A 26,112-nucleotide genomic window follows, 5' to 3' on the forward strand; every position below is an offset into this window, starting at 1 on the left:
TAAAATCTCTAATTGCTGAATTTTGACAGAGTAAAGGGATGTTTTTCACTGTCCAGGAGAAACACAGTGTGTGTGCTGTTGCCTAGAGACAGCGTTCAGGTCAGTTCAGTGAACGTGAATGGATTATTCAGGTGAAAATAAGCCAAATTATTTTAATGCATACCTGTTTACATTATCAGAGTCAGTGTCATCAGTGATAAGGGTGTTTTTTCAGCAGACCACAAGCAGGTTTGTTAGGTGATGAGTGTTTTCAGCAGCTGGGTGTTTTGAGGTTTTGATACCGGAGCAGAAATTGCAGTATCCAACACATCCATCTAATTCTCTCAATTTCCTGTGAGCAATGTTTTTTTTTTTTTTTTTTTTTTTGCTTCAGTCTTGGTGTTGTTCTGAGTTCATTTTACTCTTCCCATGACTCAACCCTCAGATATTTTCTTGGAAAACCATCTGAAATTTCTGTCCCTCTCTCATCATATGCAGCGTTGTTAATCAGGATCTAGGACAGGGTCAAGGCACTGCACCTTTCTGTCTTCTCCCTGATTCTTTCTTCCTGTCTGCAAGCCAGACAAACCTTAGCGCTGCAGGTATCAGGTTTAAAAAAGACACCAAAGCTCAAGATTATGGAAACTATGGGATATGCTTTAAAAAACAGTCCTCAGTTTATAATTACATACATTTTGGCCTAGTACAGTTTACTAAATTTAGCTATCGTATTATCAAGTGCAAATAAAGTGAATAATTCCATGTGTAATGATTAATTACAATTATAAAGCTTTTAATGCAATGATTATGAGATCATTTTAATATCAAATATAACTTGTGTGATAACAGCTCAAGGATGGAGATAACTGTTAATCTTGTGAAAGGTTAGGTATAATCTCAGAAAAGATATAAATTTGATTGACATAATGCAATCAGTTGAATTACATAAGCGTCGGAGGAGAAGAGAGTGAGAGCCTGATGCTGAGGAAAGTGTAAGGGTGTGAATACGAGCGATATAAACACTAGAACAATCAGTTACACACAAGCTGAACATTATATGACTACACAGTGCTTAATAACTACAGTGTCATATTTATACAAATCCACAATGTGCGCTTCTGGTGATGATATTTCTGTTTAAGGGTTGTGTAAAATTTCCAATAATCGCTGAAATGAAGCACTTATGAAGCTTAGGATCCAGAGCTATGAATTACAATTTGCTTTATGTGGTAATGAGATCGTCATGGCAACCTTCAGCTGGATTATTGCCAGTTTGTGTATATATATCTGTAGTAATGGAGAAAAACAGAGGTGGCTGCAATAAAGTCTGTCATTATGTCCACGACCCTGGACTCGACATTCATTGCGTAAATGAAAATCACTGGACTTCTTCAAACCTGGTGTTAACTTCTGGGATAAAAAATGACAGTGTGTGCATGCAGATCAGCAACCTTCTCATTAATGATATTACACTATATGGCCAAAAGTATGTGGACACCTGACCATCACACTTATTTGAACTTATTGGACATCCCATTCCAAATCCTATGGAGTTGCTCTGCCCTTCGCTGTTATAATGAGCTCCACTCTTCTGGGAAGCTTTCCACTAGATGTTGGAGCGTGGCTGTGGGGATTTGTGTTCATTCAGCTACAAGAGCATTAGTGAGAACAGGCTCTGATGTTGGGTAAGGAGTCTCCAGTTCCAGTTCATCCCAAAGGTGTTCAGTGGGGTTGAGTAAGGTCAGGGCTCTGTGCAGGACACTCGAGTTCTTCCACTCCAACCTTCACACACCATGTCTTCATGGAGCTCGCTTTGTGCACAGGCGCGTTGTCATGCTGGAACAGGAAAGTGCTCTTCCCCAAACTCTTGCCACAATCTTACATACAATTGTCTAACATGTCTTATATCCTGTAGCATTAACATTCTCCTTCACTGGAGCCCAAACCCTGAAAAACAGCCGCAGATCATTATCCTCCTCCACCGCACTTTACTGCAGGCTCTCTGTGTTCCAGTAGATAGCGTTCTCCTGGCATCCACCAAACCCAGGTTCATCCATCAGACTGCCAGGTAGTGAAGCGTGATTCATCACTCCGGAGAACATTTTCCACTGCTCCAGAGTCCAGTGTCTGTGCTTTACACCACTCCAGCTCACACTTGGCATTGTGCATAGTGATCTTAGGCTTGTGTGCAGCTGCGCGGCCACGAAACCCATTTCACAAAGCTCCTGATGCAGTTCTTGTGCTGATGTTGTTTCCAGAGGCGATTTTAACACACTATACGCTTCAGCACTCGGCAGCCCCGCTCTGTGAGTTTGCGGGGTCTGCTGCTTCGTGGCTGAGTTTTTGTTGCTCCTTATTTCACAATAATAGCACTTACAGTTGATCTAGCAGACTGACTTGTGGTAAAGGTGGCATCCTATGACGGTTCTACCTTTAAAGTCACTGAGCTCTTCAGTACGTCCCATTCTACTGCCAGAGTCTGTCTATGGAGATTGTATAGATAAGCGCTGGATTTTATTGACCTGCTAGCACTGGGTGTGGCTGAAACACCTGAACTCAGTCATTAGGAGGTGTGTCTGCATACTTCTGCCCATATAGTATATACATAATGTTATCTGATTTAGATACAAGAGAACCTATATACAGTATATTTTTTTCCTTTTATGGCATATATACCATGTATGAGCAATAAAGTCTTCACAAACTGTTCTTTGTCTATTCTAGTCAAATTCCAAGAACTCGAGGAAGCAGTATATCAACAAGGTAAGAATGCATTGTGGCACATTTCATTAGACAAACTGTGGATACGACATTCAGTGTATATTATGAGATGTAACTTAACAGGAGAACATTGAGCAATGCTACAGTACTAGCTTTTCATTTTTATAAACAGAAAATAGTAAATTGAATCTCAAAACAAGGCTTCAGGTCAGGTCTGACTTGATGTGTGTCTCGTTTCAACCTGGAATGGATTCAGATCTGGTGACTGGGGAAGCCACTGAAGGACCCTGAACTTTTTGAGATGACTTGTGGTTTGTGACGTGATGCATTATCATGCAGGAAGTAGCTGTGATAAAATGGTAAACTGTGCGCATAAAGGGATGTAACAACACTCAGAGAGCCTCAGATTCCGGTTCTTGGCTGACAGGAGAGGAACTCGATGTGGTCTTCTGCTGCTGTGGTCCCTCCACCTCAAGGTTCGAGGTGTTGTACATTCTGAGATGCTCTTCTGCTCATTACGGATATAAAGAGTGGTTATTTGAGTTAGCATAGACTTACTGTCAGCTCTGTCTGTTCTCCTCTGACTCTCTCTCATCAACACGGCGTTTCCGCTCGCAGAACTGACGCTCACTGGATGTTTTTTGTTTTTCGCACCACTCTGTGTAAACTCTGAAGACTGTTTTGTGTGAAAATCCCAGCAGGAGATCAGCAGTTTCTAAAATACTCAAACCAACAACCATGCCACAGTCAAAGTCTCTGAGATTTTTTCCCCGTTCTGATGGTTGATGTGAACATTAACTGAAGCTCTTCACCTGCATCTGCATGGGTTTATGCATTAGGCTGCTGTTACATGATTGGCTGATTGGATAATTGCATGAAAGAGCAGGTGTTTCTAAGTTCTTAAGTGGCTGGTGAGTGGGTATAAAAAGCTCCTCTTGAGTAGTTGGCATCTTTTTGTTTGTGCATGTGCTGTGCTTCAGCTGTGTATATTTATCCACAAATCGAGGTGCTAACAAAGCCTGATAGAGCCTCTTTCTACAGTTTCTATTAACATGTAAGTTCATGCACCACTCACTCAGAGATGTGTGTATGAATGTATGTATATATGTGTGTGTGTGTCACAGCCCAGCTTCGCCCAGTTCCACCTCACCACGCTCTCCTTCCTGGCCGATGTTCTCTGCTCCCTCCAGTCCTCAGTCGACCTCCTGTACTTCCAGCGAATCTTCTCCACTCAGGTGTGTCCTGAGGTTTTTCTGCAGTGTTTTATGGACGATTAAACCCCCTCACACTTTCAGCCCAAACCTAACAATGCGTGTTAAAAGGCAAAACACAAATATTACGAACTAATATTGTGTGGCGACTTTCCTGCTTATCTTCATGGAGGTTTATAAGATGCTCATATTCTCATGACTCCAAACTCAAGTTATTATGGAAAATGGTCATGGTGGCTCCTGAGAACCATGAACAGTGTGCTGCCAGGAAGTCATTTAACATCTTTTTTCCACTCTCTGCCCACAGTCCCCCTCTGCGTAAGGCTCGTGCGTTGTACGCCTGCAAAGCCGAGCATGACTCTGAGCTCTCCTTCATCGCAGGGACAATATTTGAGAACGGTGAGTTCCCATGAGCACAAGGGACTCTCAGTCCACATTATTACAAAACCCAGTTCATTACAGTTTATGTGCTCACAGCTTATTGATCTAATAAACATCTCACCCTTCTTTCATCCTGTCAGCAAAGCAAATACGTCCTTCCTCTCTCAGAGACATGATATAGGAGGCTGCTCGTGATCGTTTTATTCAGTGTAGGGTCACTCTGGACGCCAGTGTAGAGTCGGGGGGAAATCTGTGTCGTCATAAACATCATGTGTTACTACTAGCTTTAGCAGGATGTCACTTAAAGGTCAGCAGAATGCAGGTTCAGTTATAAGTTAAGATGTGAAGTCGATCCTAAACCACATACTAATAGGAGTTTAAAACTAGTGTAGCGTAAGCTACGTTGTAAGTGATGGTAGTTCACAGTGGTAGCTCAGTGGTTAAGATGTTGGACTACTGATTGGAAGGTCATGAGTTCAATCCCCAGCACCACCAAGCTACCAATGCTGGGCCCTTCAGCAAGGCCCTTAACCCTCAACTGCTCAGTTGAATAAAAACAAAAAAAAACAAAAAAAGCAAAAGAGATGAATGTAAGTCGCTCTGGATAAGGGCATCTGCCAAATGCCGTAAATGTAAATGTAGTTCAAAACTTTGTCGCACAGAGTGACATATTTTGGCATCGCTAGCCAATCAAAAACACGATCCAAAGTTCTACATTCACGATCGAGAAGCAGGGAAACTGTTAATGTCCGTATTTTTTCATTGTATAAAGGTATAAAGATTAAAGTTATAACTTTAGGCTACTTTAAAACCTGCTACAACAGTTAGTAGATTTTTTTTAGTAGTGTGTCGACTCAACCGTAGAGGAAATTTAGTCTGGACATGAAGCACATGCCAGTGCAGATAAGATGATGATAAAACATGAAAACATGAAGGATCTTATTTAAATGTACATCAGAACGAAAGATCTAGATAAGATTAAAATAGAGCTGATAAATAAAATGAGAATCACTGTGTTTATGGTCATCTTTAACCTTTTTTAGTTCATCCATCGAGGGAACCGGGCTGGTTAGAGGGCACGCTGGATGGGCGAACGGGGTTAATTCCTGAGAACTACGTGGAATTTGTGTAGCTGTGGACCAGAAGGTGACGAGCTCCTGCAGCTGAAGTGAGGAGAACCCCAAATGGCTGATTGTGTGTGTGTGTGTGTGTGTGTGTGTGTGTGTGTGTGTGTGTGTGTGTGTGTGTGTGGGCTGAGAGTACTTGGCTACCAAAAAGCACTGCCGCTACTAAAAAAAAAAAAAAAGAGAGAGGGAGAAAAAAAATTGGGACCATTTTACTGTTTCTCCAGGAACTTTTACTGAGAGACTCATCACCACAACTCCTGGAGTTTCCTGCATCAGCCTTGTTTATGGAAAATGATGGAAAATTCTTACTGCTTCTTTGCAGGCTGGAGCATTGGGAATATCCTGTCTTCCATCTTCAGATTTTCCTGTGTGATATGTTTAGAACTACTAAGAGAAACTGATTAATCTTGGAAAGAAAAAAAAACATTGTTGAGGAATTAGTTTCTCTACTTGCACTCTTTTGTATTTAAGGAAGCAATTTAAGAAATGCTCAAGCTGTCTTCCTCTTCCTCTCACTTTTCTCAGCAGGTATGTTAAAGAGTAAAATGTAAAATAATGTGAATTCAGCGCTAGTCAGATATAAAGCCACTCTTATTTATGATGAGATCTCTCAGCTGAGATGTGTGTTCTCCTGGAGTGTATTAACATTGTAAATAATGGACAATTGATAAGGTATAATGTTCATGTAAATAATTCTATTTTGTACTCTAGCTTACTAACTTAATTTTGGTACCACTATTGCTCTTTTTACGTAAAAAAAAAAAATCTAATTTAATTTTGGGAGTCTTAATATTCATAAGATGTTAAAACATACCAGGAATTGAGATCATGATGTTCAGGTTTTCCTTATTAAAAATCAATACTGAGAATCAACTGCATATTTGTTTACCACGTTTCTTTCAGAATAAGAAGAGCAACTTTTCACTTCACTTTCAGACTGAAATCAAATCCTGATTTTACCAGAAAGTTTCATGGAGAAGAACGTCTGATATTCTTCTGTAGTAATGAAGAGCTGCATCACTGAGTAGATATTAACAAAATATTTCAGTCAAGTTGTTTTAAGAAAAAATAAATTTCAATTGAATCTGCTGTTCATTATAGTGCCATTTCCATCCATAAGTCTTTTTTCTGTCATTATTAATATAAAACACTGAGCCACTGTGTGATCGGATTGGAACAGCACAATGCACATTTGTATGATGCGTGATTCAGGTTTAAAAAAATGGATTTATGTCAAAATATTGAACATCAAAAACAGAAAATGTTTTTTTTTATCAGGAATAGCAGGTGGTGTGTACTGAGTTGAACAGCATCACTGTTAGTTACTGAATTAGGTTATCGTATCCGAAGTGAAAAAATCTGAGCTAATACTTGAAAATTAAATCAGATTTTGAGATTTCAGTATTTTCTGATAAAATGTTGAGAGGTCTAAATTCCGAGATAAGTCAAATTATGACATACTGCTGCTGCCAGAAATAAAGATAAAAACTATGCTAGGCAATATCGCTCGTGTCAGCAGCACCGACAAGCTACTTTAAGTAGTAAAGAGTCATTAAACCCTAAAAGCATCTTTATCTGCTCACAGATTCACACACTGGAGGAGCACATTTACAGAAATCATGAAATTTATCCAAACGTCATCGCTCACAAACACTCCATTCTTCATTCCTTCATTTATCCTACTGGATAAATGTCCATGTTTTCTGATACCATCATATTTAAGCCCAAAGCTCGACGAATCAGCCACATGAATCAATCATTAAACAAATCTCTACAACTTCATCCATGCAGACGTGAAAATATCGATCAGAAAAAAGCAAACAAACAAACAGCAAACATTCGGCTTCCTCACGCAACATGATCGTGTGTTCAACATTTAATCAAATATGTGTAAAGATTGACACTGATTCTACTTAAATGTAATACAAAACTATTTTAAACAGACATTATTCTTCACTTTGGATTACATTTACATAATATATATTTATTTTTAATATAAGCCGTATACCAGTGAAATATCTCTGCCCTTATCGTTGCATTAATGGTTTACAAAATAGACTTTCTCAGACCAATATTAGGGTAGTGCAAATCCTCAGGCTCTGGTACATTACTTTCACACACAGTTTTATCTTTTTTTTTTTTCTTTTTCTTTTTTCAAGTGACTGGTTCTTTTTCACAGCAATATGCATGAGACCAAAGCCTAGAAAGGAAATAAAAAATGAAGTAAAACAACACATTCGAAACATGATACCAAGTGCTACTGGAAAATGTGACTGCTTTAAACACTTTCATTAATCATCATTATCATCATCATCATCTTCATCATCATCATCATCATCATCATCATATCGTTACTCTACCATGTTTTAGCCGCTGTAACGAAGAAAAAAAACCCTACATTCCCAATCTGTTGTCTTTAAAACACAGTGATCGCTCTGAAGTCTTTTCCATTCATTTAGAGAATTACTTACAAGGCAAACATAACACTTTGTTTTACATGAAAGTGCAATACATCTTTTAAAAAACAAAATACAAACATGACAAAAGCATCTTATGCAATAAAATTACAGGAAAAATCATTCAGATATGAGACAAATGAGATTTCCTAGAACTGCTGTAGGATAAGAACTCGAAAGTAAATTTTAAAATGTTGTGTCTTTGACGAGTGAGGACTGCCAGGGATCATGTGTGGTGGGGTTGGGAAGAGAAACTGACAAAATAATCCCAATTTGTCTTTATAAATCCAGTCTGACAAAAAACTAAATTTTTTTAAAAGTTTGGTGTACTAAAGATTTGTTTCAGAGTATCTTCAGATTAATGAAAAACATTAAATGAATTTTGTGCTTAAATGCCATTAAAACTCTGATCTTCAATCTAAATGATTTCACTTTTATATGCATTATAAACACGTCAAAATTTCATTTTATTTTCATAAACACGTCCAGGTTTGTATAATCCCCGCCTGTATCAGCACACAGGATGTACGCAGTAAAATGATCCAGTGCTGTTACGTGTGATGTCACTACTGACAGAATGCCTGTTGTCCAATCAAATTCCTTATTTAGTATTATAGCTACTTAACAAGCATTAGTGAAAAATAATATTGCACTGATTACCTGTAAATGGAGTAAGAGCCTGACATAGAGATGGGAACCAGGTGGAAGGAAAAGTTTTTCACTGAATCATCATTTACGTTTTGAATTAATGATGAAGTCTCATACGCAGCGACGGACACAAAAATGGGAATAAAAAGCCGACCATCACAGATTACCAAGCTAAAGCTAACCTACAGCTAACCTACAGCTAACCTAAAGCTGACAGCCGGTGTACTTGCTAGGTTTTTCATTTACAAACAGCGCTTTAAGACATTTTTAAAAGCCATTTTGAGACACTTTCACACTGTTAAGGCTACACAAAAGCTAAACGTAGTATTTTAATGTACAAAGTACATTAAAAAGGCATGAAAAGGCATTAAACAGAATTTGCTGATACCTGAAGATACCTGAAATTTCCAGGTGATGTGTGTGGGACAGATGGGTGTGTGTGTGGGACCCTGGGAACGTTGTACTGTATGTGAAAGTAACTGGGATTCTGTAGAACGCAACAAAAAAGGTCACAGGAGCATTTTCTACTGTCGTGGAAGTCAGTTTCTGACATATTGTCTATACTGTGATATTTATAACTTTGTTGTTTTTAATAATTACAAACTAAATGGAATTGAATGGAAGCAGCTGATGTAAAAAAAAATACTTTTAAAACTGTACATTTTTAAAAGATTTTCAGTGTTAGAATGTAGAAATTAAATAAGTCTCATTAAGCTCAGTTTATCCATTCTTCATTTTTCAGGTTTAATGCAGCTCTTCTGTTTTGCCGGCTGTTCATTAGCTAAACTGTGATAAACTGTATATCGTGATGCAGCTCGCATATCATACACGTCTTAAAGTATCGTGATATGATATTTTTGAGTTAACTGCATTTATTCTTCCACATCAGTAACGGATTTAGTGTCACTGTGGTTTAAATTACTGAAAGATGAAAGTGAACCAAATAAGTTCATTAGAGTGTATTACAGACTGGTCCAAACCAAAATAACTGCAGCGGGATTCGTCAGAATTCCTTCTGAACATGGCAGGAGTGGGATTAAAAACAAAACTAGACAAAACCCCAGTCCTATGACAAAATAAGGATTTTTTTTTAGTCTGTGTATGCCGTGTTTGGGTAAAAGAGAAATTCTTTCTTTTTAAACACAGCAATGTTGTGGTCACAGTAAGAAAAAAACTACTTCTAAGCACTATAAATAAACGTGCACGCTAAAATGACGAGGCTGTTATTAAATGACTAGGCCTGTAGACCTCAGACATTTGTATAAAGCTTTGCTGGTGCAGTTTGGTAAAAAGACAACAAATCGCTCTAATAAAAAAAAAAACTAGAGCAGATAGAAGGACAAATAGACTCGAGCCTGAGCAGACAGAAGGCCAGTGTGCAGGTTTTGGCACCATGAGAGCAAACAAAGCACATAAAACCAGGGTTCCAGAGTTAAAAACAACTCTCCAATTAAACAAATTCTACAGAAGGACTGAAACAAATAGGAAAATGGAAGTGCAGAAAAAAAGACACTAGCAGTTATAGAAAAGCTGCCTGCAACGCTTCAAACACACTCTCACACACACACACACACACACACACACACACACCCTGTACCAACAGTAGACCAGGTTAAAGATAACATACTGCTAAAGCCTGTTGCTGATATGATGAGCATTTTAAACTGCTATATGTTTCTCCAAGATAAAGACACTTACTCTACTTCCTGTTTTCTAACCAAACAGCCACCAACAATGTTCTCAGCTTCAATAAAGTCAGTTTGATTTTTTTAGGGAGTCAAAACAAACAAATTAACAATTTGGTTCTGGAAAGGCAGGAAGTAGTTTCAAAGTTTTTTTTCAACATGTAAATTTAAAATGGTATTATTCTTTCAGGAGAGGCACGGTGGTGCAGCGGGGACCGTCGCTGACTCACAGCTCACAGAGTTCCCGGTTCGATCCATTAATCCGTTTCAGTCTGAATCACTGCTGCACTAAGCTGACAGAACGATCACAACAAGCAAACTGCATCTCGTTGTACTACTACGTGTGCAAAGAAAATAAAGCTCTAGAACATTTCATCATTTCGATGAAGCACTTACTGAGTTTACTCTGTTCGTCCAGCAGAGAATGAAACCTGCTGTTTCACAGCACACAAATGGCTGTGTCTCAAATCACAGGGAATATAGACTTAAACTCAAACTCTGAATATGTGAATATGATTAATGAGGTCATATGATGAACAGTGTGCAGCCAGTGACAAAAGACCTCAAAGAGCAGTGAAAAATATTTTCTAATATTTTCAAGCGCAGCAAATGGGTTGAAAAGGGCTTTTTTTTTCCATGGCGCAGCTTCAGGGATTACATCCTGACTTTCAGCAGTCCTGAGGATTACTGAGCTGCCAACTTTAGAAAACCAAACACTGTTGTTTTAAAGGAGAGCAGAAAAAGCTATCACAGGTACAAGGCACAAACACAAAAAGCATGTAAGCCATTTACATTAAGAAATAGCGCAGCTTTTTTTTAAAGGCACATTTTCCCTTCTCTGATGTCCCTTGGTAAACATTGCATCGCAAAGATTTCTTCTCATCTAAAATGAGCCGGATCCGAACTGAATGCTTCTGCAGAAAATATTATAATGGTGATTTATGAGAATAAAGGGTTGAAAAAGGCTTGTATATGTGTGTGTGTGTGTGTTTTATATATATATATATATGTACATCTCCAGTCCTTGTCTGTGCCATGGACACTTTAACTTTCTTTCAACTGACTTTCTTTCCCTCTCAATCAATCTTTACACACACTCACTAAAAAAAAGATAAATCATGCGGTCTCACTCAGTTAAGCCGTGATAGCTGAAGGTTTACTCAGAACTGTTAGGCTACTGGTGGAGTTAAGGCATTGTCTTCATCTAAGGCAGTCATTTTTGATGAAAGAGAAGTGGCTTGACGCTGCGATCTTTGATTTTCGGAAGCTGGTTGGTGATGATTTCAGCCAGCATCTCGGGAAACTCCACGCTCAGGGACTTGTTCACAAACGTGTAGAAGCAGAAATTGAGCAGTCCCTCCACCATCTGCAAACACAAACAGCCATTCAGTAGTCAGTAAGCATTAAGTCATGAGACTGCACTAGCACTGAACACTAGCCTGAGTGTCTAATAATGTGAGGTAACTATGGGGGGAAGTGTTTAATCAAAGAAATCAATGGTTTCTTTTTGCTGTACAAAAATTAACAATAAAATGTTGAAATGTTAAAATGTTCTGTACTTGCATATATGTATAATATGCAAAATAATCAACATCTCAATCAGTTAAGGGTGAATTCTGAAAAATATGCAAAGGAATAATAAAGAAAATGCTCTGTAAGAAACAGTGATATGACCGATAGAAAGCGAAATTTCAATTAATAAACAAAAAATAAATGGTATATTTTTGCAAATCTCCTATTTTTGGAAGCTGAAATCAGCAGGTAACTGAAGCTGTCTTGTAAACCTAAATATTTAACTGGATTTAGAGAAGTTTATAGAAAACTACATGAATAACGTAACAGATTAAAAATTGGCAGTATCCTAATTATGGCGCTGGTCCTGCTGCATTTCTTTCATGACCTCACCTCCTGCATGGAGTCCAAAAGCTTAGTGAGCTGATAGAACCTCTGCCAGTTCTGGCTGGAGTTCTCGTCCCGTTTGACGATGGCTTTGCCCAGCTCTTTAATGTAGGACAAGCGGATTTCTTCAAACACAGCATGGCTCTTCAGCCCGTCCTTTGGCACTGCGGTGAGCAAATCAAAGATACAGAATACAAAGAACACAAGGCTGTTATGCCACATGACATCATTTCCAGACATATCCTTCATCTATAAGGCCCTGTGAGTCTTCCGTGTAATCAGAGGAAAGAGAACAGTCACTGAAATCTTAGATTAGATGTGATATGATTACCTACGAGCCCAGATGAACTCATTCTAAACACTGCATCATGTGTGTGTTTATCAGATGCGTATCATTGTTCAATAATTATGAAAACATCAAGGACTCCTCAGTGAACACATATAAAAGAATCTAAACTCGACAAAGTCCACGTTAAATTCACAGCAACGACGAGCTGCAGAAAGAACAGACATCCGTGATGAAAGCAGGAGAGCGCCTTTCTTTCTGTCAAAGCAGACATGATTTCGTGAAACAAAAAAAAAGCATTTTTCTTTAATGGACATGCAATTTCCATTTCTTCGTGAAGTAATCAACACACACCTGAACACATCCTTTTTACTTCACAGAGCCATTTTCAGAGAATTTTGAAAGGCATAAAAATAACTATTTTAATGCTTCTTAAAGTAAACCATTTCACAACAAATGCTATCTCCTGCTAGCAGACCGAGCAGCAAATGGCTTCCTCTTTGGTAAGCTTTTTTAATTTGGAACAAACCGCAAAAAACAACTTATTTTTCAGCCTACAAACGTTTCACACACACACACACACACACACACACACACACACACACTATTCTGCTTCAACTTTTACTGAGAAATAAAATGACAAATACTATATAATGATGTGGTGCACAAACTATAGGACAACAGGTATTTTTTTCATTGCCATCCCCAATAAATATATTTACCTGATGTTAACTGTATATGTGTGTAATGTTTGCTAAGTGGAACACACACTGATAGATTTTATTTCACATTAATGAAATCCAGTGACAGAAAGCGAGAGCATGCTGCGAGTCCAGTCGAGAGCACGTGAGATGGAGGGAAGGGGCAAACACGATTAGAACTGCACTAAGGTTTCTTCATGTGGAAGTGGAACTCAGGAGCAAACAAATGCTTTTAATTTAAAAGTGTAAAATGAGAAGGTTCTCTGGCACTGCATCACTCTCAATAGAGGCTAGACTCCATTTAGACTCCATTCTCAACTTCCCCTGTAAATAAGAAGTGAACTGATATAAAAGTGACCAAACAAGTGGTGATTTTTAACTGAAATGCAGCTGATAAGTGCAATTTTTCATCATTCAGCACCTCTTAGTGCACCTCTTTTACACATCCAACAGTAACAGCACCACAGCAGGTCAGAAAAAAAGAACAGGAGACACACTACCATCCAGTTTAATGGAAACACAAAAGGTGCTGCAAATTCTACCTCAAAGCTAAAAGAAGGAAAACACACACGGGTCTGAAAGCAGTAAGAGGAGTTTGCAACGTGATTTCAACATCAGAGTTGACGAGAAGCAGAAGGAAGACTGCACCAACCTGTACTGAGCAACAGCAGCACCTTCATACAGAGATACTCGTCGTAGGAGACCTGGAGCCGCACCAGCTCGTTCGTGATCTTCAGCATCTGCTCACACTGTTCACTCATGTAGGGCAGCTTCATCCTCTCCCTGCAACACACACACACACACACACACACACACACACACACACACACACACACACAACTTAGATTTATCCACAACACAAAACATCAGATTTTTATTTAGATACACACATAATAATCTTTTCACACTGCTGCTCATGCTGCATCACAGGGCAGTGTAACAGCCTCAGAGGAAATTGCTGTCTGCCTTCTTCCACATACATGAGCTCACAGATGCCCACGATTGGCTAGTGTTGCTTTATGTCTCCTGGCTTCGGGAGTAGCATCTTCAGGATTCAATCTCATGCTCTCTGAATAACAGAGTGAACATTTTTCTGTTGTACAAAGTTTTTATTCAGACTAAAAGGCTTACTCATTGATGACAAGGTCAGGGGCGAAGCAGAGCATGCCTCCGTTGGACTGCTGGTACGATCTCCAGCCGAGGCTGAAGGACATGAGGAACAGCCAGGAGCACTGCAGCAGGGTCATCTGGTCATCCAGGTGCAGATTCCGGAAACCTGGAACAGCAAAGTAATGACTAAATACACAAAGGTCAATACAACTCGGATCCAGCTTCCCAAAATCACAGGTAAAGATTATCTTAAAGATCTTAAGAAACATCTGAGGTGGAGTGATGCTTTCTCCTCGCTCCACTGCACTATAATGATCTTCGACCTGCATTTTTGGGAAAACTCTTTACTACCATGTTTAATACAATGACTACACTGTACAAATAAACTATACACACAGTGTAGAGTGTGTTGAACACTTACATTACACTGGAACACAAGCTGTTTTTTTTTTAATCTTATTAACTTCAAGAAAGAGAAAATGAGAGGGAAAGACTGTTTATAGCTGCTATAATGCAAGTGATAACAGGAGCTAACTTGAAAAAAAAAAAAGCATGTGATCGCAGTGGTAGAAGAGGAATAACACACTTCAGGCCATGCTGTTATACAAAAATAATCCACTTCGGGGTGTTAACAGTAACTCCGGATTATTTTCGCATAGCAACACGGTCCGTTGTGTGTTATTCCTTACATTTCAGGGAAAGAATGCAATGGCCTTCACTGCAGGTCACAACCATGTTTATGCTTGTGAAGAATATGAAATTACAGCCATTTATTTATTTATTTATTTATTTATTTATTTGAGTGCCCAAGAAGCTCAGTAGATCACGGAGAATAGATCTGCATTTGACTGCTTTGCAGAATTCACACAAAAATCAATTCACACAAAAATTCCTGCTGTAAACAAACGTCAAAAAGGTTTTCCAAGAAAGTGAATAATTGTGATAATTATTGCATGTATTCGGCAATAAAATGATGAAACTGCAACAGATTTATTTTTATATGATAAGAAATTGGCTAGTAAAGAAAACGTGCAGTGACTCGTTCTGGATAAAATGTTTCCCTCCAATAATTTATTAAGCCCCGATGATCTGAACAGGGATGTTGTTTATGCCATAAGTGTTTCCTAATTGTTTACTCTGTTTTTCTCCGATATCATTTATTCCAGACCTGCATGAGGAAGTCTTCAGAATGTTCAGAATGATGTAATGACTGTATGATAATGGCCAAAGCCCAATAAATGGACATGCAGTATAATAATTCACAAAATATCTGTTTGTGTTGGAATATTGTTTTTACTCCTTTCCACTTGTAATGTTAAAAAATGTTGTAAGGTTCTCCGGAGCTGTGTTTGCTCAAGTAGGCTGTTGTGTAAGCACACGCTTCTGAGTCTCGTTTAAGACCAGCTGGGGAAAGGGACTGAGTAAATACTTACAGTGATTAACAAATCATGTGCCTTTCTCATGCCATTGCTAGCGGGTGAACTTCACTGTTCTCTGACATGCTGCATTCATAATGATTAAAGAGACAAATTAGCCTGTAACTACTGACTACTGACACCACAGCTGGCTTTTGTGTACAGGAAGGCAAAAAATCTGCCATGAATGTCAATGGATCGGATTAGAAAACAGAAATAATGATAGAATCTAATACATTCACACTGAAGGATTAACATAAGACACTTGTTAGCACTTTGGAAAAACAAGAATTCCACAAAACCGGTTTTCATTGGTACCAGTGCGGTTGTATTGTAAATTGCTGGGTCTCCATCATTAGGCCACACTGTTCCAGACTTTATGACCTGCAGTGGTTTATTTGTACCTGTTCTTCACACGTACTCGTCTACCCTCGAACTTGGAGACATTTAGAACCAGCAAAGAGAACATTGAGTGTAACTATGGAGATACTATGGAGCAAAAAACATGGATTTGGTGCACAATGCCTGGACTTGTTGTGTGTTGTACAGTAATTATCCTCAGTATTTATGTCTATTATGTAAGAAGTGTTAAACTGCATGGATGTGGAAGTGCAACTCAGTTCACTTATCATTCAGGTAAGAAAGGAATAACACACTTCGGGCTGTGCTGTTATATGAAAATAATCCACTTTGGGTTGGAAGAGTAACTCTGCTTCACATCATTCTGTTTCACACCACCCCACTGTGGATTATTTTCATAATACAGCACAGCCCGAAGTGTGTTATTCTTCTTATAACACAACAATCTCACCAACAATTACAACTTTTAATTCATCTACGAATGAGATATCATACTTTTTCATCCTTTTATACATTTAATGCTTTGGAAAGTCCACAAGACAAGCTCCTGTTCTCACTTATGTTACAGCAGCTATAAACAGTCGTTCCCTCACCAGCCTCTCTCTCTCTCTCTCTCTCTCTGTTAATAAGACCAAAAATTTCAGTTTATCATGAAAACGCAAAGTGTAAACTCCTCTGTCCTGAAGAGTCAGAAAACGTACTGACTGTTACCAAGCACTGACACTGGAGACTCCTTCCAGAAATGCTAAATAAACAGAAACTTCACCACATCAAGCCTCGTACATTTTTCTTTGCTAAAAAATGTTGTTTTTTAAAAATCTGATTACGTGATGTGTCTGCCGTACAAGTCCCTGTGAACCAGCTGTTACTATAGAAACGATAATGTATTGGAGCGAGCGCATTAATATAAACCTTTGATTTATGTTACAGCTGGAACAACTGTCAGAGCTGCTGTTCTAGAAAATTAATCAACTCCTTCTGATCCGAGAATTCAACAGCACTGAGGTATAAATACTGCATCACTCACAATAGAAGTTAATAACTCTTTAAATAATAAATGAATTAATATTAAACTTGCAGAATAAATGTTGAGTTGTAACTGAAATGCAGCTAATAAGTGTAATTTTTCATCAGTCAATGACAGTGCACCTCAATTTAGAGCTGAGAGAAAAATCTCTCTCTCTCTCTCTCTCTCTCTCTCAAAAAAAAAACCCCACATAGTTGATGACTTTATGATCATGTAAATAATAAATGTATAAATTCCCCTTATGTTGATGTTGGCCTAATTAAAGCAACACTTGGCGTTCCTGAAGACTGGAGTCAGGTTACCTTTAAACAGTTAAGCATTTTACCTCGGGGTAGAACGAGGGCTGGGCAATATGATGATAATACTGATACTGTGATAAATTCCACAATACACTTTCCTGAGATATCATCAGTATCATGATACCTGTTTTAAAAAAGTATTTTGAACTCTTCTTGTTATAATAATTACAAACGCTGACTGGAAACAGTTGATTTGATGATAAATTTTCACACAGAATCTTAAAAAAATTAATTTTTTCCCCTTCTTATTAAAGTGTTATCGTTTAAATATTTTAAATAAAATATACTATTTAAAAACAAGGTATCATCGAATTCAGCTTTTCACAGTTTGTTGCCAGTTTATTAGTAAACCTTTATATCGTGATACATATTGTGTATCGCAGAAACGTCTTCTGTATCGTTTCATGACGTGATATTTTGCCAGAACATGAAATTAGCTAGAAAAATCAATTATTTTGTTCTTTGAATATTCTGTCTATTGAATACACTCTCTGAAATATTATCTATGCAAAGGAAAAGCCCGAGACTCATCTTAATAATTTAAATAAAACTAACAGAAGAATACAAATCACCTTAATCAATCTAAATAAACTTAAACATCTACTTTATCAACTAGTTCAAATAAAGTATTTGTTTATAGCAGAGTGTGTATTTTTAGCCTGGGATGCCAGAGTTTTGCTCTCAAGGACAATTGTTGACTCTTTGTCTTCTAAACCTTCGTATGTAATAGATTTCTTTCCTGATTTGCTTGAATTGAATCGTTTTTAATCTTCTCCTTCCATCAGCAGGTCATGGTGCTCGTCTGCAGGTCAAGGTGCTGCACTTTACTTTAGGAGAATTCGCTCTTACCTGGCAGGGCTTTGGCCCACTTGACGGCGGAGATGACCTGGCGTCCGCCGAGACGGTTCAGGGTGGTCATGAGGCGTGTGGAGGTGTCGGGGATGGTGCTGTCATAGCCAGCGTACACAATTTCAGGCTCGATGGCCTTTAGCAGTGACAGCATGGTGGGTACGAGCTGAGGCATGGACTTGAGCACCAGAGAGGACTGACGCTCGCTGGCCATGAAGGACGAGGACTCAGCTGTAGCCTGCTGCACTTTTAGTCGGATCAACTTTTTGTTTTTGCGTGCTGAAACAGAGAGGATGGAAGAAAAGTTATGATGTTTATGTGCTACAAACACCAGGGTTAGTTAACCATGTTAGGAAATATTAATACAACAAAGCGTTCGTGTAATGTTACACTCTGGTGTAATATCAAAAATCATCACCATCAATTCCCTCCACTTTTTAAATGTTATATTGTGAATATTTCTAGAGTTGCTAAGAGATTTTAAAGGTGCAACAGTCGATATTTGTTATTTCTTACTTGTACAAATATCCTGTAAACTATGTAGAACATGATGAGTACAATCATGGTTTAAACTGTAATCTTATGCACAAGTGTGTTATGCTGCTGAGAAAACCCATTTGGGAAATTATGTGTTATGGCCCAGAACGCTTGTTTTTGTTTACATGGGCCTCCTGTCAGTCATTTTATAAACACTCCCTAACGCCCACATCTCAGTCTGATCTCCTTAAGCGCCCAGCGCAGCCAGATAATTCTCCTGTGAGCAAGAAATTGCTATGTGCTTTAAACAAACTTAATGACAAGAAACACAGAATAAACACTGGCAGCGCCTTCCCATGAATCAGGCTGGATGCAGAATTAGCAATGTTGCTAATGTTGTGTTGTGATCATTCCCAGAAATCAGTATGAGCCAAATTTTGTGTTTATAGAGTTATAACTCGGCTTTCAAGCAGTTCCCAGCTAACTCTAGGTGTTAGCTTTGTGTACATGGATGGGAATAGGGGGCAGGCTCAAGGAAAAAAAAAAATCATCTTCAAAAAAAAAATCATCAAATCTTATTCAACTCCACCTAGTTAACTGTTTGAAAACTAATCTTGACCAATTTGGACAAATCTTGCCTAATTGCACCTTTAATGATTGAACCATTTTGGTTTTATCAGCTTTACTTTTACACCCTTATCCAGACCTCAAACTAATTTTAATGCCCTCTGAATGCCCTTGTGCACACACGTAGACAAACCTAATCAAACTTCTTGAAGTGCCTTTAAAGTAGCTGCACAGAGGATTATTTTATAGAACACTGTCGTATTTTTAAACTCATCATTACAGCAGTTAAAAAGCTACATCACGCACTCAGGGAAGTCCTGTTCACATCTGTACACATGTAATCACATGTGCATCAATAATGCTTATTAAAGATCACACAGCATTTCTTACCTTCTAGGTTCATGCCCGCTTGGAGGCATTTGCGAAAGCGGCAGGCTGGACAGTTCTTCCTGCGAATCTTGTCGATGATGCAGTCGTTTCTCCCGGCGCACAGATAGTTGTGTTGGCCTGAGAGGAGAAAGGGGTGTGTGATTTATTATTATTATTATTATTATTATTATTATTATTATTATTATTATTGGCAGGCTGACTGTAAGAGGATTAAAGTGAAGTCAGTACAGTAACTGTGCCTGCCGCTGACACGCTGCATAAGAGAAAGCTGAGTTACTCCGTATTACCCACAGATCAACTCGCAGCACATACACACCAGAAGGAAATAAGAACGTACAGTCTTCATGTAATAATAAAATCACTGCTCCATATCAGAGTCTTAAACATTTGTCAAAGAACAATCTCAGGATCCCGGCAGCTATAAATCAGTCTGATTTAAGATAATTGTGCTGAGGGCTACGTGTTTTACAACATATGATAGGACAACCAGTCTGTCTACCTGCATGCCTGTCTATCTATCTGTCTATCTGCATGCCTGTCTATCTATCTGTCTACCTGCACGCCTGTCTATCTATCTGTCTATCTGCACGCCTGTCTATCTATCTGTCTACCTGCAAGCCTGTCTATCTATCTGTCTATCTGCACGCCTGTCTATCTATCTGTCTACCTGCAAGCCTGTCTATCTATCTGTCTGTCTGCATGCCTGTCTATCTATCTGTCTACCTGCATGCCTGTCTATCTATCTGTCTACCTGCATGCCTGTCTATCTATCTGTCTGTCTGCAAGCCTGTCTGTCTATCTGTCTGTCTGCAAGCCTGTCTATCTATCTGTCTATCTGCATGCCTGTCTATCTATCTGTCTACCTGCATGCCTGTCTATCTATCTGTCTATCTGCATGCCTGTCTATCTATCTGTCTGTCTGCAAGCCTGTCTATCTATCTATCTGTCTACCTGCATGCCTGTCTATCTATCTGTCTACCTGCAAGCCTGTCTATCTGTCTGTCTGCATGCCTGTCTATCTGTCTATCTGTCTGTCTGCAAGCCTGTCTATCTATCTGTCTATCTGCATGCCTGTCTATCTATCTGTCTGTCTGCATGCCTTTCTATCTATCTGTCTACCTGCACGCCTGTCTATCTATCTGTCTGTCTGCATGCCTGTCTATCTATCTGTCTACCTGTATGCCTGTCTATCTATCTGTCTGTCTGCAAGCCTGTCTATCTATCTGTCTGTCTGCACGCCTGTCTATCTATCTGTCTATCTGCATGCCTGTCTATCTATCTGTCTGTCTGCACGCCTGTCTATCTATCTGTCTGTCTACCTGCATGCCTGTCTATCTATCTGTCTGTCTGCATGCCTGTCTATCTATCTGTCTGTCTGTCTGCATGCCTATCTATCTATCTATCTATCTATCTATCTATCTGTCTGTCTGTCTGTCTGTCTGTCCATTGCTGATACTTCATATTCATTATTATTATGTTTAAAAAAAATAATTTAAAAAATAAAATAATAATAATAATAATACTTGTCAGTTGGGCAGACTGTGTGTCTCTGTGCAAAAGGCTAAAGCAAAACTAGAAAACTTGCATCTAAACACAGGGATCTGAGGTTCTGAGGTCATCAACTGATGCAAGGCCAAAAAGCAAGAAGAACAAAAACTGCATGTGGCTAATTCAGAGTAAATAATCTTCCTTACATGACCAGACATTGTGGGTTAAACGACTTACAGCAACATTTCACACTCCAGAGATCTAGAAGTGAAAGCTTTTGTGCTTTTCCTGCTCCACCACTTCAGCTCATGAAGGCTTTGATAATAAGTGAATAAGTGGAATCTATCACGCTTAAGCATGTGTTCAGTGATCTGCGGCCCTCTCACAGGAAGTGCACAGTCACGACAAGTACAACTAGACACATATTTTACAAATTAAATCAATTCATAGACTCATAGAAGAAAAGTGACAGAAATAAGCCTCTGCTCTGGGAAACGAGATGAACAGAATTATGTAAGAAGTACTGAAAGGCACCCGGTGCAGTATCCTGCACGATATCATTAAACTCTTAAGTGCTGTGATTGAAGATGAAGATGAAGATGAAGAAGTACTGAGCTGGATTCAAGCACATGTGCTGATCAGATCGAGGATGATGAACCACATCAGCATCAGCTTTCTCCAACAGTGTCAGGTTTCTGCTGTTTGGATTGGACAAGTAAACAATCTAAATGGTACTCAAGGCAACACTTTTAATTTCCATCATGGGTGTCTTGAGCTCTCTGGAAAAGTATAAACTCAGTTGCTAAGCTTGCGACGACACTGTGGAAATGTTTCCTTCATTACAATTTCCTTCACAACGATTTCAGCCTTACTTTCAGTCTGAAGATGAATACGTTATAACAGTCAGGAGACCTAGACCACAGAGTTTAAACTGTATGTTCAAAGAAAAGGAATGAATCTAGAACAGAAATTTGTGAATAAAGACTAACCAAGCATCAGAAGTCATAGATTACTTGTGATCAGTCTAATGTACAGTCTGCTTACCATGCACCATAGCCATGCCCAAGCTCCTCACTCACAGAATTATAAGAGACAAAAGCTATTCTGTAAACCATTGTCTGCACTACACTGGGATGCACCAATACTGACACTGGTCTTGGGTATCAGTCCGGCATCATGCTAATTTACTCTAAAAACTTCAATACCGGGTGATGCTATGTGACGTAAGCATAGTGTACTTTGTCGCATGAATGAACTGATGACACAAAATGACAGCAATGTGGATGTATTTCACAAGTAATGATGAGAGTAAATCAGACTGCAATCTGTTCTCTGTGAAAATATCAAGAGGAGGAACTACAGCATCTTCTTGCAATACAGAGAAAACATTTCAAACATAAAACTCAGCACACAGTACTGCAGCAAAAGGGGACCAGGAGACACAAAAATGTCTACACACAAGTCTACACACAAGGCTGGGTGAGTGAAAATAACAGCTCTTCTGTTCCAGAATGTTGTTTTTGATGATCAGCCCTGAAAACAAACACATACTTTACTTACAGCTGTACAGAAATGATTTTCCAAATTAAAAAAGAAATAAAATGCTATGCCATCCAAGTTAACTAATGTAGCTGGCTAATGCACTTCATTTAAACTTCATCAACTTGCTAACGTTATAAAGAATGAGTCTAGTAGCGTAAGTGCATGAACACACACGTGCACATTTCATAGCTGCTATTTAAACCGGAGAAATATAAACAGAGCTAAATAAATAAAACGTTCAGTGACATCCCTGATTGATTAATACTTGTTTAATTGATTAATAAGCACTAAAAATCTTTACTTTAACCAGCAGCTACATGTGAACAGCTAAACCTGACGAGCTGATCAACATTCTCACAGCTGTAGAACATTACCTAGCCTCTTTTATCCATCCCTGATTTATTTAAACCTCTTTTCTTGATGCTTCACTTGACCTTGCACAGTTGAAAGACTTCAAATAGCATTCCAATAGAAAAACTGCAATATAAAAGCAGATGAACGAACGAAATCCAATACCAATGCAGCGGCTCATTTCCTCATTTCTTACTGCCTGAACATTAGTACTGTTAATAAACCTGTGGATGTTTACACCTACTCCAACTCCTACTACTAATTTGATTCATTTAGTCATTGATGATTTGATTCAAGACAAATAAAAGGAGTGGGATCATGCATACTGAAACAGCACAGCGTGTGTTGAGCTGTTATCTGAAGGTCGGGGTGATTATTAAAGGTAGGTTTATTTACCATGTGTGTTTTGTCGTGCTCTCCATCCTTCACCGTTGCCAGAGCAACCATAGAAATAAGGGAGAAAAACAAAAATAACAGATATACAGTATACACCTCAATGTAGTGCACATATGAACAACAAAGGGGCTGCAGTATACACTATAAGAGTACATCTGAAATTGCAGAGAGAAATATTGCATCAGTTGTGTTGACTATTTTCTCTTCATTTATATCTGTTATTTTTGTCATGAAAAGTTCTTGGCATTGTTAGATGGTTTGTCACTTAGCTGTTAAAGCGGTTCATTCACACTACAGCAGGCAAACAGCTTCAGATCTTTAATATACACAAGCAAATATTTATGAGAAGAAAACCTAACTCACGGTTCCTAAATGAAACAAGTCTGTTTGAACTCATGCAGACCCACCGATCTGCTTTCTCATTAAGGAAACTTTGCTCACTATTGATAACAGCTGCAGTTCCCATTCTGCCTCAGGAGGATTTTTTTTAATATAGATGGCAGCGGTACACGTCAGTCCACGACCTGCCTGACCTGACAGAAAGCGACCGCTGCTTTTTTATCAACCGACGCAAACACGGTGCCCTGCAAGAGCAAATCCTAATCCTGTCAAGGAAGGCGGAAAATGTGACTCATAGCAGAACCTCTCGTACAGCACACTACAGAGAATTTTTAAAAAACCTGAGCAAGCTCACAAAAGCAGAGAAGAAAACCAAGCACAAAGAAAAATAAACATTTGTGGGAATCAGATTGTCTTTATATTGTTAACATTGTCTTCTTGTTTTAGGACAGAGGGTTAATTCAACACTTTTTGAAAACGCTTAATAAAATGCGACTAACTGCATCCATCTGTACAAGGCCACGACCACAGCTGTGTCAGTTTCAGTTTTTCTCAAAGGGGACAAATGATAAAACATTTAATGTGTCAGCTGAAGTTTTGCTTAGGGACAAAACCTACTACATGCACTGTGTGGTGGAGATTATCCATGCACTTTAATACGCTCTCAATCGCTATTTTAATACGTAGAAGGACGGGGATGCTTCGGCTGCCAACAAGCCTTGTCCTTACTGATGTGTACACCTGAAATACCCTTAAGATAAATTTCAAACCGGAAGGAAGCTATTGAAGAAAAACGACTTTGTCTTCAGACTTTGTACTAACGAAAATCTCAGACAGATGAACGGACAGATAACCCGAAAACATAATGCCTTCACCACCTGGAGGCAGAGGCATAAAACAGACGATCATCAGCACCTGTGGCTGCTTTATTACAGTGTTAGTCTTTAAATAGGTAGTCTTTTTTGACCTATTTAATATCTTTATAAATATTAATACAGCACTAAAGAACTTGTTTTCTAAAATGTCGTGTTGTGCTGCTGGGCGTCAGAATCGGAAAAGATTTCAAAAACACATTTATTTTTCCCGCATACCATCGAACCGGACACCTTTCCAAGCCAACAGAAGGTTGTGGTTACAGGCAATTAGGAGGAATAATTGGTCCGAAGTGCTCCATCTTTGCAGCACCCATCTGTCTCATCTCAGTAAAGTAGCTAACGATCATATAATTGAACTAACTAAGAATTTAACAGGCTTAGCTTGCTAGTTAGCCTAGTTTATATTGCTTTAACAAACCTACGTAGCTTACCTAAAATCTACATCAAGAAACTAGAGAGCTAATGCTAGGTATCTAGGTGTGCTTGGATGAGTTCAGTTTCTCTCTAGTATAAACACTCAGAGTTTCTATGAGATGTGTGTATATGTCTGTCTTTTAGTGCTAATCTATAATAATAATAATAATAATAATAATAATAATTACAGAACATCATAATGACTCAGATTCCTAATATGTTTGATCGACTCCTCAGTCAGATTATAGTAGCGTCAGGATGCAGTTACTCGGCTCTTTTTACAGCCAGGTTGCGCGTGGATCATTTTTTGTTTACAAACACTAAAGGGTCTACATCCTTTCAGCTGATCTGACCGCAGCACTCACACAGCAGCAACCACGTATACATCAATCTAATTTAGAAAAAAAATTAAATATACAATAGTAAAAAAAACCCAGAAAAAACACAACAAAATACAAACTCTGGCATGCAATGTGTTTGACTCGTTAGTTCTTGGATGCTCACCTTCTACAGCTCTTTTGAAGAAAACTTTGCAACTTCCGCAGGTCAGAACGCCGTAGTGGCACCCTGACGCCTCGTCCGAACACACCAGGCAGATCTTTCTGGTCGGGCCTTTGGGTCGAGCGGGACCAGATGAGCTTGAAGTGCTGGCTTCAGGCCTCAGCACAGAACTGCAACGAACAGAGAACAACACAACACAACACAACATGAGGCTCAGAAACAAAGTGAAACAGCAATCAGCGTCACAATGGGAGGAAAAAATCGCTCAGCACCTTTATCACTCTCAGAATAAGAGCAGGAAAAGAAGGAGGAAAGGTGACATTCTGTACATTAAAGTCATATTCTGAGAAAAGAAAGAAGGACAGAGACGAACGGTCAGAGAGATGCTGTGGGAAGAACCTGGAACGTGGTCATGGCACTGATCTGCTTTCCACAGTCTGCTCTTAGGAAACACACGTAAACACAAAGAAAAAAAAACACGACTGCATGTGAGTCGAAGCGTACGGACACAAGAGAGATAAAGCACCAGTGCTTTAAATTTAAGTGTCCTTAAAAACATAATCAGTGTTTCAGAGCTTTTTGTCCCTGTCCCTTAGTGTTTTGGAGACTGATATGACA

At 38.8% G+C, this 26,112-nt stretch overlaps 2 protein-coding genes across 11 annotated transcripts in view; one reads left to right on the forward strand and one right to left on the reverse strand.

Moving 5' to 3' along the window:
* LOC113541518 (rho GTPase-activating protein 26) overlaps positions 1 to 6,512 on the forward strand; it is a 62,012-nt gene extending 55,500 nt beyond the window's left edge. For 2 of the 5 annotated variants that reach the window (XM_026938523.3, XM_026938520.3), the window contains exons 21-24: positions 2,704 to 2,742; positions 3,825 to 3,935; positions 4,219 to 4,310; positions 5,336 to 6,297. In XM_026938523.3, the coding sequence (XP_026794324.1) occupies positions 2,704 to 2,742; positions 3,825 to 3,935; positions 4,219 to 4,310; positions 5,336 to 5,424 (331 nt within the window). In that variant the 3' untranslated portion in view covers positions 5,425 to 6,297. Of the gene's footprint in view, positions 1 to 2,703; positions 2,743 to 3,824; positions 3,936 to 4,218; positions 4,311 to 5,335; positions 6,298 to 6,322 lie in introns of those variants that run through there. The other 3 variants (XM_026938521.3, XM_026938522.3, XM_026938524.3) reach the window with 3 other exon arrangements.
* A 1,018-nt stretch (positions 6,513 to 7,530) lies between these two features.
* LOC113541807 (glucocorticoid receptor) overlaps positions 7,531 to 26,112 on the reverse strand; it is a 48,011-nt gene continuing 29,429 nt past the window's right edge. For 5 of the 6 annotated variants that reach the window (XM_026938989.3, XM_026938991.3, XM_026938990.3 and 2 more), the window contains 8 exons: positions 25,498 to 25,664; positions 23,366 to 23,392; positions 19,589 to 19,705; positions 18,155 to 18,433; positions 14,226 to 14,370; positions 13,747 to 13,877; positions 12,114 to 12,271; positions 7,531 to 11,574 (listed from right to left, as the gene is read on the reverse strand). In XM_026938989.3, coding sequence (XP_026794790.1) covers positions 11,422 to 11,574; positions 12,114 to 12,271; positions 13,747 to 13,877; positions 14,226 to 14,370; positions 18,155 to 18,433; positions 19,589 to 19,705; positions 23,366 to 23,392; positions 25,498 to 25,664 — 1,177 coding nt within the window. In that variant the 3' untranslated portion in view covers positions 7,531 to 11,421. The remainder of the gene's footprint in view (positions 11,575 to 12,113; positions 12,272 to 13,746; positions 13,878 to 14,225; positions 14,371 to 18,154; positions 18,434 to 19,588; positions 19,706 to 23,365; positions 23,393 to 25,497; positions 25,665 to 26,112) is intronic. The other variant, XM_034311171.2, reaches the window with a different exon arrangement.

Source organism: Pangasianodon hypophthalmus, chromosome 15 (assembly GCF_027358585.1).
Source record: "Pangasianodon hypophthalmus isolate fPanHyp1 chromosome 15, fPanHyp1.pri, whole genome shotgun sequence".
Lineage (NCBI taxonomy): Eukaryota > Metazoa > Chordata > Actinopteri > Siluriformes > Pangasiidae > Pangasianodon > Pangasianodon hypophthalmus.